Source organism: Elephas maximus, chromosome 2 (genome assembly GCF_024166365.1).
Source record: "Elephas maximus indicus isolate mEleMax1 chromosome 2, mEleMax1 primary haplotype, whole genome shotgun sequence".
Lineage (NCBI taxonomy): Eukaryota > Metazoa > Chordata > Mammalia > Proboscidea > Elephantidae > Elephas > Elephas maximus.
This window is the reverse complement of record NC_064820.1, coordinates 70018845-70031519: the sequence shown is the minus strand read 5'-3', so window position 1 is coordinate 70031519 and position 12675 is coordinate 70018845. Positions and strand designations below refer to the sequence as shown.

Below are 12675 nucleotides of genomic sequence, written 5' to 3'. Positions count from 1 at the left end.
CCTATAGGATCGCTATAAGTTGTTATCGACTTGACAGCACTGGGTTTGGTTTTTGGTTTGATAGCACCATTTGGTGAAAAGGCTATCATTTCCCCTATTGCATTACCTGTTACCTTCATCAAAGATCAATTGACCATATATTTTTTTTTTCAGATTTTGTTATTTTCACCTCTAAAAGTTCCAGTTGGTCCTTTTTTTTTTTTTTTTAAGGCAGTTTTATAACAACTTTATTTTGATAATCACCTGTTAATTTTCATTCACACTGACTGTAGGTTTTTGAAACTGGTGACGTAGGTAACCAATGGTGAATCTTCATCCTCATTACATTTTCTGAACAAATGTACATGAATACGATATGGAACATTCCTTATTTCTTTGGCCCAGACAGCTTTGTTGAGTCTGATGTCAATGCACACATCTCGCATTCCCATTTCCTTCATGACAAATTTCCAGATCTCCTTGATTGCCCAAGGGGTGCACTCCATAGATGTGCTTGTGAATGTTGGTGGTGTACACTCTGGTCACCACCTTGTTGGTAGCAGAATGACTCTTCTCACCACTGTTCTTAGTGGGAGCCATTGTGCTACGAGCAGGTTAGAGAGGAAGAGTTCCAATGATTGTCCCAGTGAGTTTGTTAATGTGTGTGTATCTATGCATGTATCTTTCAGTTTCTCCTTATTATATATAAATATGTCTCCTTTAAAATCCTTGGGTACATTTGTTTGAAAGTTCTTTTTTGCTAATCACATCATTTCTGCCATTTCTGGTTGTGTTTCTTTTGCTTGGTTTCCCTCTTGGTATTGGTCACATTTTCCTGCTTCTTTCCATTTCTAGTAATTTTTTACTGGTTGTTATATATTTTGACTATTTATTTGTTGAATGCCTAGATTTTGTTTTCTTCCTTTAAAGAGTGTTAAGTAACTTATGGATCAGCTTGGTTTTTTTGAAAATTGTTTTTGAGCTTTGTTTGGGTGAGTCCAGAAAAGCTTTTATTCTAGAGCTTGCTTAACCCTCCTACAAAGGCGTGATTCTTCTTGGGACTCTACTGAGTGCTCTGGGTGGCTGTAACACAGTGATTTCTAGCTTAGGGGGTTGTTGTGCTTACAGCTCCTCACTAGTTTTTTTTGCCAAGTTTCATGGAGTTACATCATGTGTGTACACACATTAGCATTCAGCAACAGATTCTCTCCTTCCACTAAGGTTCTGTGGTCCTGCAAATTCCAGCTATTTGAGTTTTCTCAGTGTCTAATCTCTGTTCTTAACTCAGTAAGATCACCATGCTCTCCTTGGGTTTCACCTTTCTGCACTGCCAGAAAGTGCCTCCAGGGAGAAAACAGGGCAATTGTAGGGCTCACTTTGTTTCTCTTCTTTGATATATCACAGTCCTGCACGGTCCTGTCCAATGTCTAAGAATAACTGATTCATACATTTTGTGAGTCTTCTGGTTGCTTACAGTGGGAATACATGCCCAATCCTAGTTATTTCAACATAGGAAGAAGTGGAAGTTCTCTTTGGTATTTGATCCTTCAGGTAATATAACATGACACAGCTTTAGGGGTCCTCCAGAGACCCCTAGTGAGGCTTGAATGAATTCTCATTCCCTTTAAAAATATCCTTTTTTCCTTAAAGCTTTTGAAAGTAAGAGTACATGTGGAATGCATTCTCCAGATACAACAGTTGTATCATCAGGCTCTTCCTTTGTTTAAGAAGACTCTTTTATTTTTACACCATAATTTTGATTCTCTTTTACATCATCAAGACTCACAACAAAAATGAGATTTCTAGTATTACCTTTTTCCATAATGCCACATCCTCCTCTCTTAGCCAGTTCTTCCCAGTCCTTATCGAATATGTGGTATTTTTTCAAATTACATCATGGTATCATTGATTAGTTATCCCTAACAGCAAAGGGGAGTTAGGATCCCTTCATTTAGTAGTTCAGAAAATGGAAAATGAGAGCTCAAACTGAAGGAGAAATCAAAACTTCTGGGAATTTTGTTTTTAATTTTACTTTTATTATTACGTATTACACAGGTACCTTATTCTTAGCTCAGATGTCCTTGTATAATCTAAGTAATTTTGATATTTTAGTGACATAGAAAACCAGTGACAGTTGAAAATTTAAAGTCAAAGAAATATTAAATCCTTAAATTTGTTTGACAAGTTCCTATCTCAGAAGGTTAATTAGATTTATTTATTGTACTTTAGATGAAGTTTTACAGAACTAGTTTCTCATTACAGTTAGCACACATATTGTTTTATGACATTGGTTAACAACCCCTTGTCAGCACTATCCCTGTTCAACCCTGGGTTCCCTATTGCCAGCTTTCCTATCCCCTCCTGCCTTCTTATCCTTGCCCCTGGGCTGGTGTGCCCCTTTAGTCTCGTTTTATTTTATGGGCCTGTCTAATCTTTGGCTGAAGGTCAACCTCAGGAGTGACTTCATTACTGAGCTGAAAGGGTGTCCGGAGGCCATACTCTCAGGATTTCTCCAGTCTCTGTCAGGCCAGCAAGTCTGGTCTTTCTTTTTAAGTTAGAAGTTTGTTCTACGTTTTTCTCCAGCTCTGTCCGGGACCCTCTATTGCGATCCCTGTCACAGCAGTCGGTGGTAGTAGCCAGGCACCATCTAGTGGTACTAGACTCAGTCTGGTGGAGGCCATGGTGGATGTGGTCCATTCGTCCTTTGGACTAATCTTTCCCTTGTATCTATAGTTTCCTTCCTTCTTCCTTGCACCTGAAGAGGTGAGACCAGTGGAGTATCCTAGATGGCTGCTCACGGGCTTTTAAGACCCCAGATGCTACTCACCAAAGTAGAATGTAGAACATTTTCTGTATAAACTATGTTATGCCAATTGAGCTAGATATTCCCTGAGATCATGGTCCCCACAGCCCTCAGCCCAGCAATTCAGTCCCTCAGGGAGTTCATATGTGTCTATGGAGCATCCATGACCTTGCCTTGTACAAGTTGTGCTGGCTTCCTGAGTGCTGTGTACTGTCTTACCCTTCACCAAAGTGACCACTTATCTATTGTCTGTTCAGTGATTTTCCATCTTCACCACTCCCCTCCTTCGTAACCATCAAAGATTGTTTCTTTTTGTGTGTAAACCTTTTCATGAATTTTTACAGCAGTGGTCTCATATAATATTTGTCCTTTTGTGATTGACTTATTTCATCCAGCATAATGCCCTCCAGATTCATCCATGTTATGAGATGCTTCACAGATTCATCCTTGTTCTTTATTGTTGCGTAATACTGCATTGTTTGTATGTACCACAGTTTGTTTATCCAGTCATCTGTTGATGGGCATCTAGTTTGTTTTCATCTTTTTGCTATTGTGAAAGATGCTGCAGTGAACATGGGTGTGTATATGTCTATTCATGTGATGACTATTATTTCTTTAGGATATACTTATAGGAGATGGATTAATGGATCATATGTTATTTCTAGCTTTCTAAGGGAGCACTATATTGTTTTCCAAAATGGTTGTATCATTTTGCATTTCCACCAGCAGAGCATAAGAGTTCCAATCTCCTGCAGCCTTTCCAACATTTGTTATTTCCTATTTTTTTTGATTCGTGCCAGTAATGCCAGGGTGAGATGGTATCTCATTGTGGCTTTGACTTGCATTTCTCTAATGGCTAGTGATCACGAGCATTTCCTTGTGTGTCTGTTGTAGATTTATTTTTTGACAATTAAATGCATCTTTACAACATATCTGGAGTTAAGACATTTAATATATTTGCCAGGCTAATGGGGTGGAAGTGATGAAAATGATCTATAATATTAAGAACAAGTGGTAGGGGCCTAGAAAGCCAAAACTGTCTGGACCATGACCATTTTGTCCTTTTGGGCTGCTTGCTAATTTGGCCTGATGAATGAAAGGTTTTGAAGCAAAGCCTTGAAGCAGTTTGGACTGGTTCAGTCATGGCTGACAAATTTGGGTGATCTGAAACCATAACCAGAATGAGAAAAATTACAGGTCAAAGCCCTGGAATGGGAGACTCAAAAGAGGCTTAGTGAGCTCTTTAAGAAGCCTGATGCATGAGATTGGATTATTGCCAGGACTGGGGAGAATGACACACATTTACAGTGGTGCAATCGGCCACCACTTCTGAGCCAGGCACCACTGTTTCTGACTAGGTGTAGAATCCGACAGGCAAGAGATTTGGTTGCTATGCAACGTGTATGCAGCCATTGTTTTCTAAGAGGAAGTTTAAGTTTCCAGCAGGGCTTCAACCCATAATTTTTCCCGTTCTGGTTATTGTTCCAGTTCACCCAAATTTTAAAAATTCGGGCCTGTTCCGGTGTCGCTTCCTTGGCCATGATTGAACCAGAAAGAACCAGTGCAAAGCCCTGTTTTTGTTTTTTTTTTTTGCATATTAACAAAAAAGTAAATTGACATGTTTATTACTGTCTTACTTATGTATAGGAGCTTTTGTATAGTAGTGCTAATAACTCTTTTTCTGTCACATACACTTTTTATATAATTTTTTTTTTTCCTGTAGAGGTTAAAAATATTATGCTTGCATATCTATTAATCATTTCTAGTTTCTGGTTTTCTTGTCATGCTTAGAAAAACATTTTATACCCCAAAATTATTTTTTTTTAAGTTCCCTCATGTTTTCTTCTGATGTTTTATGATTTAACTATTTCTCCATGAAATATTTACCCATCTGGTGTTTTTTTCATTTTTGCTCTTTTGTTTTTTTTTAAATTGAGGTGAAATTCACATAACATACAAAAATAATTATTATAGAGTGAATAGTTCAGTGGCATTTAGTACATTCACTATGTTGTTCCAAAACACTTTTATCTGCAACCACTATCACAAAACAATTGGTGTATAAATTTTTGAATGAGAAACTAATTTGCACTGTGAACTTTCACTAAAGCACAATTAAAAAAAAAAAAAAAAAAGAACCAAGGGTGGGCATGATTTTTTTTTTCTTTTTGCATTTTTTTTTTATTAACTTTTATTGAGCTTCAAGTGAACATCTACAAATCAAGTCAGACTGTCACATATAAGTTTATATACATCTTACTCCGTATACCCACTTGCTCTCCCCCTAATGAGTCAGCCCTTCCAATCTCTCCTTTCGTGACATTTTTGCCAGCTTCCAACTCTCTCTATCCTCCCATCCCCCTTCCAGGCAGGAGATGCCAACACAGTCTCAAGTGTCCGCCTGATATAATTAGCTCGCTTTTCATCAGCATCTCTCTCCTACCCACTGTCCAGTCCCTTTCATGTCTGATGAGTTGTCTTCGGGGATGGTTCCCATCCTGGGGCATGATATTTTTATCACTCTGAAAGGATACCACCTTCTTTCCCCCACCCCGGCAATCACCAGTCCGCTTTCCAGTACTATGGAGTTCCTATTCTGAATATTTCATATAAATGAAAAACCAAACCTGTTGTTGTCCAGTCGATTCCAACTTATAGCAACCCTGTAAATAGAATATAATACATGACCTTTTATGTCTGGATTTTTTCATTTAGTGCAATGGTTTTAAGGTTCATTTTAGTTGTAGCATGTATTTCATTTCTTTTTTATGACTAAATAATATTCCCTTGTATGAATATACAACATTTGATTTATCTGTTCATCTGTTAATGGACCTTTGAGTTTTTTCCACCTTTTGGCTATTGTGAATAAATAGGGCTGCTGTGAACATTTGTGTACAAGTATTTGTTTGAGTACCTGTTTTCTATTCTTTTGAGGATATACCTAGGAGTGGAATTGTGGCATTTATTCATATATAAAGAATGAGACATAAAATCAGTATTTTACCCCCCAAAGGTTAATCATTTGTCTCAGCCCCATTTCCTGTTATCTTTCTTTTACTAATTTGAGATGCTTCCTTTGCCACATACTAGATTCCCACAGGTACATGGGTCTGTTTCTTACCTTTCTATTTGGTTCCATTGTTGTCTGTGTTCCATTGTCTGTGTGCCAATACCACAGGTTCTCCCTACCCCATACTCATTGAATTATTGTTTTAAGTTTTAGAAGGGAAAGTCTGCTCCTCAACTCTACCCTCATCCCCTATTATCCCTTTTTTTCCCCATAATTTTCCTTTAGGTAAACCTTCTACTCTTTTCTATGAATGGCATTATAAATACTTAAATAATATCTTCTTGACATTCATATGGAAAATTATCTTTTTAATTTGTACTTAAGAAAATGGTCAACAATTTTATCTCTAAATTAACTAAATGGAAATGAGTGGTCATTGTACATTTCGGTGCAGCTATTTAATCAGTGTCATCCTGGTAAATAAAGTTTCATATTTTTAGGTGGATTGTGACTTTTTATTTTTTAGCTTTAAAATCTGAAGGCGATGATTACTATATCAATGGTGCCTGGACTATCGACTGGCCTAGGAAGTTTGATATTGCTGGCACAGCTTTTCACTATAAGAGACCAACTGATGAACCAGAATCCTTGGAAGCTCTAGGTCCCACCTTGGAAAATCTCATCGTTATGGTAAATGTGCCTTTGCCATTCCATTTCTATTGTTTGTAATTGTGCTGTTAGGTAGGAAGGGTCAAGCTTTATTATCTCTGTTGTACAAAGTGGTGAAATTAAGGTCAATGAAGGTAAAATGGTTTTCCCAAGAGTGTAAAATCTGGCAGCATTAAGGCCATAGTGCTCCTTCCATATGACTATTTGATCTTTTCAATGCTTGCTTGAATTGTATTTTTATATCCAAATAAGGGAAATCAGAGAAAAAGCCCCCAAAAAATCTATTCATGAAAATGTAAGAAGAAAATTCAATATAAGTGCATGTGTTTTAGAAGTCATCTTGAATTTCCTGTAAGACTCACTTTATGACAATTCTTCTTCAAAAGAAATAATAACTATCTGAATGAAGGCTCATTGTATTTTAATTGTCTTCACCAGTTGTTTTCAATGGCAGGTGTTGCTTCAGGAACAGAATTTGGGAATTAGATATAAGTTTAACGTTCCCATCACTCGAACTGGCAGTGGAGACAATGAAGTTGGCTTTACTTGGAATCATCAGCCTTGGTCAGATTGCTCAGCTACTTGTGCTGGAGGTAAGACACCCACTAGGCAGCCCACCCAAAGGGCAGGACGGAGAGCAAAACATATTCTGAGCTATGCTTTGCGTTTGCTAAAGAAGCTAATTGAAAACATTTCTTGCAGGTTTGCTTCAAGCTGTAATTTAGCAAAAGAAACTTTGCTTGAATTATATTCCGTTTGTTTTCAACCTTGTGTAATTTGTACAGATTTGTTAGTAAAATACATCTTGGCACAATGAGTGTCTCTGCTGGTGCTTCTCCCAAGACTGTCTTGAAGGTGGGCTGTTTGCTTTTCGGGAACACATTCTTGGTAAAGAACATCAAGAGTTTTAAATAAGAAAATGAGTAAGAATCAGACGGCACAGATGAAACTTCTTGTAATGGGGGGTGAAAATGTATGTTTGTGTGCTTGTGTGTGTTTGTGTGCTTGTATGTTTGTGTTTGTGTGCTTGTGTTTGTGTGCTTGTGTGTTTGTGTGCTTGTGTGTTTCCCACAATCCTATTCAAACTCCCTTCTCCAGCCATCAAAGTTAAGGGGCTCTATACTGGGATACTACAATAATTACTGGTGTCTGGGTCTCTGGGTTAATGGTGTATTCTGACCCTATTATAGTCCCTCAGAGAGGTAGCTGCTAGGCGGTGGTTGGTGATGTGTTGGTTGTCCCATGTGCGTTTTTCATGGGTGCCTTTTCCCCACAATTTACTCTATTCCTAATCCTCCTCCCTCTAGTGGCCACCAATGCAATTCTTTACCTCTGGCTGGGAGAGCAGGACAGTTGGCTTCCTTCAAAGCCAACACCCTTGCTGCTGCATGGACTGGTGAGTAGAAGTGCTGTGCAAGCAGCATCTTCCTTCTCTCTGGAGACTAAATGCATCGCCTCCACCGTACACCTTGATCCCATTAGGCAAGGACACAAACCTGTCCTTCAACCGTAGGCTGGACTAGACACCTCACCATTCCAAAAGCAATGATTATATTTTGAATAGTGATATTTAGAATGGGCTAAATTGAAATTATTTTGAATTATTAAAAAGTGAATTATCCCATTTTACCCCATACTCCGATATATTATCTATTTTCCCTTGCTAAACTGCTCAGAAGCATATGGTTTCACATAGGCTTCATCCTTCCTTGACCTGTTCTCATTGAATCTCTAAACACTTCTTATTCTTAAGACTTGAGTCCAAGAAATTATTTTCACATAAATGATCATGATATAATAGATTCAGTATTTTTAGGCTCATATAGAATTAAATCATTGATTAACTACAATTCCAACTTTGACAGTAAACACTAAATGAATAAACAAAAAAGCAAATGAATAATAATATATTAATGTGTTCTCTTGTGTGAAGTATCATGAACTATAGTTAGGTATAATTACATATTTTAAAAGATTTCTAATTCCCATCCATTTTATGTGTGAAATGGTTGGTGATTTACAATGTAAACTTTAAAAAAAAACTGTAGGACATTACCAATCCTTTTAATAAAATAAAGGATATTTGGAATTAATTGTTCAAGTGAATGCCATTGTATTATATCTTAGTGACATTTACATATTGATCTTTCTTAATTTCAACTAAAATCATTTTTATTCAGTCTCTAAGTTAACTTTACCCCTTTCCATGTACCAAAAGAAATCTTCGTTATAACAGTGCATATATAATTCAGCCCTGAGGTGAAGTGGGATAAACTTATTAAAGAATAGCCAAAATAGTTTAATGTTGAGGAAAGTCTAAATTCTGAGGTAGATTAGCATGGATAAGAAGAGGTTGAGGAAAGCCTATTCGTGTCTTCAACAATGTGACAGAATGTTGAATGGGAAATTCTTAGTGCCTGTTCTTCTCTGTAGTGAAAATTGCTATATTTGGGGATGGTTTAGACACAGTCTTGTCTGAAGCCAAGGAGGGATTAAGTGAATTCTCAGTGTTCCTTCTAACCCCATGATTCTATTGTTCAGAAAGGAGATAGTCCAACAAAAAAGGCAAAAGCTACCATGAGAACTGAATTTAGAAGAAAAACTATGATTTTATTACAGTTAAGAACTCTGAAAAATCTAGATGAGTTTTATTTTTTTCCATCAATATTTGTATGAAGAAATAAGAACATAAAAACAAACCAAAAGAAAAACAGAGGAGGAGAAAAGCCCCTGGAAGGAAAATTTCCTCTTGTTTGAAATTTACACTTCTTTCTTTGATTCTGGAGCTACTGATCCTAGATATTTGAGGTGATTCTGAGAACCTGAATTATGCTCAGGTGTGAGTGATATGACAACATTCATGTAGCCCATTGACTTCTTTGGAAGAGGGGTGTGTAATGCTTGAAAGTTGGCAGGGGTGGTGTGAAAAGCTGGAATTTGTCACAGTGAGTGGTTCTGAATGTGTGGTCCCTGGACCAGTAGCATCAGCATCACCAGGGAACTTATTTAGAAATGCACATTTTGGGCCCCACCTTAGTTTATGGAAATAGACTGCCACATCTTTCTCCCTTGGAGCGGATTGTGGGTTCAAACCATCAACCTTTCGGTTAGCAGCCAAGTGCTTAACCACTGTGTCACCAGGGCTTGTGGCGCAATGGTTAAACACTTGGCTGCTAACTAAAAGGTCAGAGATTCAAACCCACCAGTCGCTCTGTGGGAGAAAAGACCTGGCGATCTGCTCCCGTAAAGATTACACCTAGGAAACCCTATGGGACAGTTCTACTCTGTCATACAGGGTCGCTATGAATTGGAATCGACTTGATGGCACACAACAACAGCAGATGTTAGGCAATGGTAAATAGAACTTCATCTACAGTTAAGAAACCTTTCAGGAAAAAGTCGTTTTTAGTCATCTATTTCTACCTAGTTTTCACTCAGGAACTAAAGGTGAATACTAAAATCAATCTTTAACTAGGATATTCCACTTTCATCTCCCCAGGGATTTGTTGGGTGTCTTTAGGCTGTCAAATTTTTTAAAAAGAGAAGACAAGAAAGCTCTCAAGGAACATGCAATTTCAGTCTCAGACTGCACCTGTTACCATCCCGTACATGTTTTATTATTGGCAGAATATTTGGACTTTGGTTGAGTTTGGGAGCAATGCTAATAGATTTCTCTTATGAGATCTTTTAAGATAAGAAAATTTGAGATGTTTTTCTGTTGTTTAGCAGACCCAAAATGAAAAATTTAATGCTGCAGGAAGCATTGCTGGTGATTCAGTCCAAATGATGGTCTTTTCTCTGAGTCAGTGATGAAACATTTCCTTAGCCTGATTAGGAGCATTGAGATGCTATGGGGTGTTGTCTTCAGGATAAATGTGGTTTTTAAGATACAGTTGTGACTCTTCCTATGACAGAAACCCAACCCCAATGAATTAAAACATGACTATTTTCAGAACCATTGTCACTCCTACTGGAGTTTTGCTTCTTTATTCCTTACCCAAAGTATTGTATACTCTGTAAATTTATCTAACTCTCAAATTCATCTACTATCATTGGATTAGTGATTGTCATAATTTGTTAATTGATAAAGTTTGGCTAGGTGGCAAAAATTATTTTAAAATATAAAGATGTAGGAGTTTATTTTTGTTTTTAAGTTAGTAATTTATGCCTGTATACCTTGCACTGTGACTTTAGAAGTTCCAAATAACAAATACGTATTCATACTTTCATTTTAGTTAGTCATACTCTCTTACTGGTGTTTGACTCAAAGGGTGGTTCTCAAATTCTAGCATGTTCAGAATCACCTGGAGGGCTTATGAAAACACAGATTTCTGGGCTCTACCCCCAGTTTCTGATTCAATAGATCTGGGATAGGATGCAAAGGCCCAGGGCACAGTGGTTAAAAAGCTCAGCTGCTAACCAAAAGTTTGGCGGTTTGAATCCACTAGCTGCTCCTTGGAAACTCTATGGGACAGTTCTGATCTGTTCTATAGGGTCGCTATGAGTCGGAATCAACTCAGTGGCAATGGGTTTTTGGAGATAGGATCCAAGAATTTGCATCTCTAACAAGCTTCCAGGTGATGCTGATGCCACTGGTCCAGGAACCACACTTTGAGAAACAGTAGGCTAGATACTTAGATTTCATAAAGTAAATGCCTGTTAAAATAAAGTGACAAGTCTTTTAGGTAGTAAGCCATATTCCATATTACAAGTAGTTTTTTTTAATGACAGGTGTTCTACTACTCAGGTATACAATAATAAAAACTGGACAGTTCATAAAACATTTTCTATTACCCTATTTCAGTTGATCTCAATAGCTCAAAAGATAAGCATTACTTTTATCATTTCTGTTTGATAGAACTTAAATGAAGTAACTGGCTGAAATCAAGACCTAGAAATTAAATCTCTACTGACCTTTTTAATGTAGCATTTTCTCTCATAATAAAAATGGTCTTTTACCTTGAAGAGAGCTTTTTCACCAGTTGGTAACCTGCATAGATCAACATGATAAACTCCTACTCAAAAATATCTTTTACCAGCCTGAAATTTCATTATCCCAAATACTTTACCTAGAGAGGACTTCATAACCGTGGCTGCACATTGGAGTCACCAGGAAAGTTTTAAACAATTTGATACTTGAATCCCACTTCCAGAGATTCTGATTTAATTGGCTAGTGGTGTGGCCTGGGCATCAGGTTTTTAAAAGCTCCCTTAAAAAAAAGAAAAAAACAAATCCATTGCTGTCAAGTCGATTCTGACTCAAGGCTTCCTAGGTAATTCTAATGTGCACCAAAGTTGAGTACTAGTGCCTTTGAAAGTGATTAAAATTATTTCACCTTCAAAAAATTTTGCATCCAGATGCAAATACCTCTGGGAGTATTACTAAGTAACACCCATCTCTGGTATTGGTTGGCTATTAGTTGAATGCAAAGGTTAATAAGATTTAGGTATAAATATCTGGGGTAGGGAAGTAGAGAGGGACATTACAGGAGGAAATGAAAGAAGTGGTAAAATACCAATTAATTTCATAATTTTGCTTAGTGTGGTCACTGACTTTGGGCATGCCTATAAGCTTTTTTGTAGCTCAGTTGATTTACATGCTTCTTTCTTTACCTGTCTGATTATTTATAAACACCTAATTAATGGTTTTAAAGCTAACTGAGACTGTGCTAAACAGACTTTCTGAAGCACGTCCTTCTAATTTTTTAAAGTTTCTGTGGTACTTACAGGAGCCCTGGTGGTACATTGGTTAAAGTACTCGGCTGCTAACTGAAAGGTCAGCAGTTTGAACCCATCAGCCACTTCATGGGAAAAAGATGTGGCAGTCTGCTTCTAAAGATTTACAGCCTTGGAAACCCTATGGGGCAGTTCTACTCTGTTCTATAGGGTCGCTATGAGTCGGAATCAACTTGATGGCAATGGGTTTTTTTTTTTTTTTTTAGAAAGTTAAAATTAATAAATGGTTATATACTCAAGCAAATTTAAATTAGAGCTACCAGTCAGAACATAAGAGGTATACCAACCATAAGAGGTATATGACCTCGCTTTTAACTCAATTATTTATAAAAACGGATAGCAAAATATGATTTTACCTTTGGGAGTTATGATTCTATTCAGAGAAGACCTTCCCCTCTTGTTTTAGGAAATTGCCCTTTCTTTAGGGAATGAATGAGTCTTTGCAAGGTACAGCAATCATGGTAATTTCCTACCC

At 37.3% G+C, this 12675-nt stretch overlaps 1 protein-coding gene and 1 pseudogene across 3 annotated transcripts in view; one reads left to right on the top strand and one right to left on the bottom strand.

The window, feature by feature from the left end:
• Positions 1-12675, top strand: part of ADAMTS6 (ADAM metallopeptidase with thrombospondin type 1 motif 6) — a 270739-nt gene that overhangs the window by 211093 nt on the left and 46971 nt on the right. For 2 of the 3 annotated variants that reach the window (XM_049864257.1, XM_049864238.1), the window contains 2 exons: positions 6322-6485; positions 6919-7057. In XM_049864257.1, the coding sequence (XP_049720214.1) occupies positions 6322-6485; positions 6919-7057 (303 nt within the window). Of the gene's footprint in view, positions 1-6321; positions 6486-6918; positions 7058-7771; positions 7861-12675 lie in introns of all 3 variants that reach the window. The other variant, XM_049864248.1, reaches the window with a different exon arrangement.
• LOC126065002 (60S ribosomal protein L31-like) lies at positions 258-579 on the bottom strand (annotated as a pseudogene).